The sequence below is a fragment of the Buceros rhinoceros genome, unplaced genomic scaffold (assembly GCF_000710305.1).
Source record: "Buceros rhinoceros silvestris isolate BGI_N320 unplaced genomic scaffold, ASM71030v1 scaffold25414, whole genome shotgun sequence".
In the NCBI taxonomy this organism is placed as follows: Eukaryota; Metazoa; Chordata; class Aves; order Bucerotiformes; family Bucerotidae; genus Buceros; species Buceros rhinoceros.
In genome coordinates this window covers 3,184-5,263 of record NW_010410355.1, presented here as the reverse complement: position 1 = coordinate 5,263, position 2,080 = coordinate 3,184, and the positions used below count along the sequence as shown (strand labels likewise).

The window sequence follows — 2,080 nt, the reverse complement described above, 5'->3', positions numbered from 1 at the left end:
ATAGCCAATGGCAAGCCAGTCCTGGTTCCCGCTGGATCTGAGCCCGTCAGGTCTTCCGCTCCAGAACCGCTGGTGAGGCAGAGCCCGGATGCGCAGGCTCGAGGGAGCGTGCTTGAGAAGGACCTGGCCCAGCCGCCGCCGCCCAGCTCCTCCCGCCTGCCCTCTCACTTCATGAAAGGAGCTACGGGTGGAGGACCTGCAGACCCAAGACTTTTTGCGCAGGGCGGAGGTGAGCGGGGGCCTGAAGATCGACTCCAGCACCGTGGTGGATATTCAGGAAAGCCAGTGGCCTGGGCTTGTCACGCTGCATTTTGTGGTTGGGGAGCAACAAAGTAAAGTGAGCATTGATGTGCCTCCAGAGCATCCCTTCTTCGTGTACGGCCAGGGCTGGTCCTCCTGTAGCCCCGGGCGGACCGCTCAGCTCTTCGCTTTGCCCTGCCACAGGCTGCAGGTGGGCGATGTCTGCATATCAATCAGTTTACAGAGCATGAACGGCAACTCTCCTTCTCAGGCTAACTGCCCTCTCGCAGATCAGTTGGTATCTACCAGGGAGAGATCCGAAAGAACAGCTCAGGGGTCCACAGAGCCGTCTGACAGAGCTGCTGAAAGGAAGAGCCACACAGATAGGGACAGCGCAGCCCAGAGCTCTCCCGCAGAACCCGCTCAGCCCGAGACTGGTAGTCAGCACAGCTGGGCAGCCCCAGGCTTCCAAAGATACAGCACGCAGGCAGAGGAGCCTCGGCCCTCTCTGCTCCGTCCCTCTTTCATTCCCCAGGAGGTCAAGCTGTCTATCGAAGGGCGCTCGAATGCAGGGAAATGATCCCTTTGAGCTGTGAGCTAGGGCATCCCCTGCGGGTGAGCCTCGCCGTCGGGTGGAGCATTGCACAGACGTCGCGACAGGTTCACCAGCGAGGCTGCTTTCTGCCCTGCAGGACTGGGTTCGTTCCAGTTCGCTGGCTGACCAGTCCCTCCTGGGGAATCCGGAGGGCTCCAGTGCCTCAGGGAGCAGCTGGGGTAGAGAACTGGGATGTGCTCGTGAGCTCGCGATGGGAGCGTTCCAGAGCGGGGAGGCTGGGGCTTTCTCGCACCTGTCTGAGCGGCCTGTTCCCTGCAGGGCAGGGTCCAAATGTTCGGGATGGGTGGCGAGACGAGGAGGGCAGACGCGGCTTAAGGTAGCAGATAAAATTGCTGAAGATTTTATTCCTCCGTTCTCATGATGGGGAGAGATGGGTCCCCACTGGAGGTTAGGGGGCTCTACTCCCAATATCCCTTTTCTTCACACATGCACTTTAAAAGGACCGTTCACCGGTGGAGCTCTTGAGGGCAGGACGGAGATGCTTCTCCGGTGGTTCTGTTTAATGTCTCTTCCACTGAATCCAACTGCTCTTTCTCCTTGAAAAGAATGTACAGATTTGAGTGAATCGCAGGAATTCGAGAGGAAGGACCAAAAGGATGGGTTTGGTGGGTGAATAGGGAACTTGAGCACTTGGGATGGGACACGAGTTGGGGCGGGAGACGTCAGTTTCCTGCTATAAAATGCATTTCATTATTTGCCACTAAATCAAATCTTTCTTCCTATGTTAACACCTTACAAAAATCTCTCGGGCCTGTAGCTTTGGCAGAGGCTCAGCCTGTGGGTGGGTGAATGGGGTTGGGCCTTTTTGTTTGGTTGGATTTGGGTTTTTTTTTTTCAAGCTGGGGTAAAATATATTCAGCATTCTCTAGGAAAGGATGAAAACACATCCTTTTTCTTTGAGAAGACCAAGACTATTTTGTAATTGAATCAGGAGAAGGCTTTCCAGGTGGCTAATTCTCCCCTGCAGGCAGTTTTCTGAATAAGCTCTAGACAGAGGCGAGCGCTTTGGCATGAGCAGGCAAGGTACAAAGTTTCTGCTGAGAACAGTTCTGTGATTAATGTAGGAACTCCAAAAGTACCGCAGCATCACAGGGCATTTTGGGGTGGTCCGTGTTACTTTTTCTGGCGCTTCTCTTTGGAGCTTCTCTGTGGATCACCACGGTAAAATCAAGTGTAGTCTTCTTCACGGTGACATTTAACACAAATGAATATTCATACCTCGTT

General features: G+C 54.3%; 1 protein-coding gene across 1 annotated transcript in view; it reads left to right on the top strand.

The window, feature by feature from the left end:
* Nucleotides 1–820, top strand: part of ATXN1L (ataxin 1-like) — a gene marked incomplete at its 5' end in the record, with an annotated part of 1,944 nt that extends 1,124 nt beyond the window's left edge. The window contains 2 exon segments of the mRNA XM_010135597.1: nucleotides 1–182; nucleotides 184–820. The exon segment at nucleotides 1–182 is cut by the window's left edge and continues 21 nt beyond it. Coding sequence (XP_010133899.1) covers nucleotides 1–182; nucleotides 184–820 — 819 coding nt within the window.
* Between the last annotated feature and the right edge of the window lie 1,260 nt (nucleotides 821–2,080).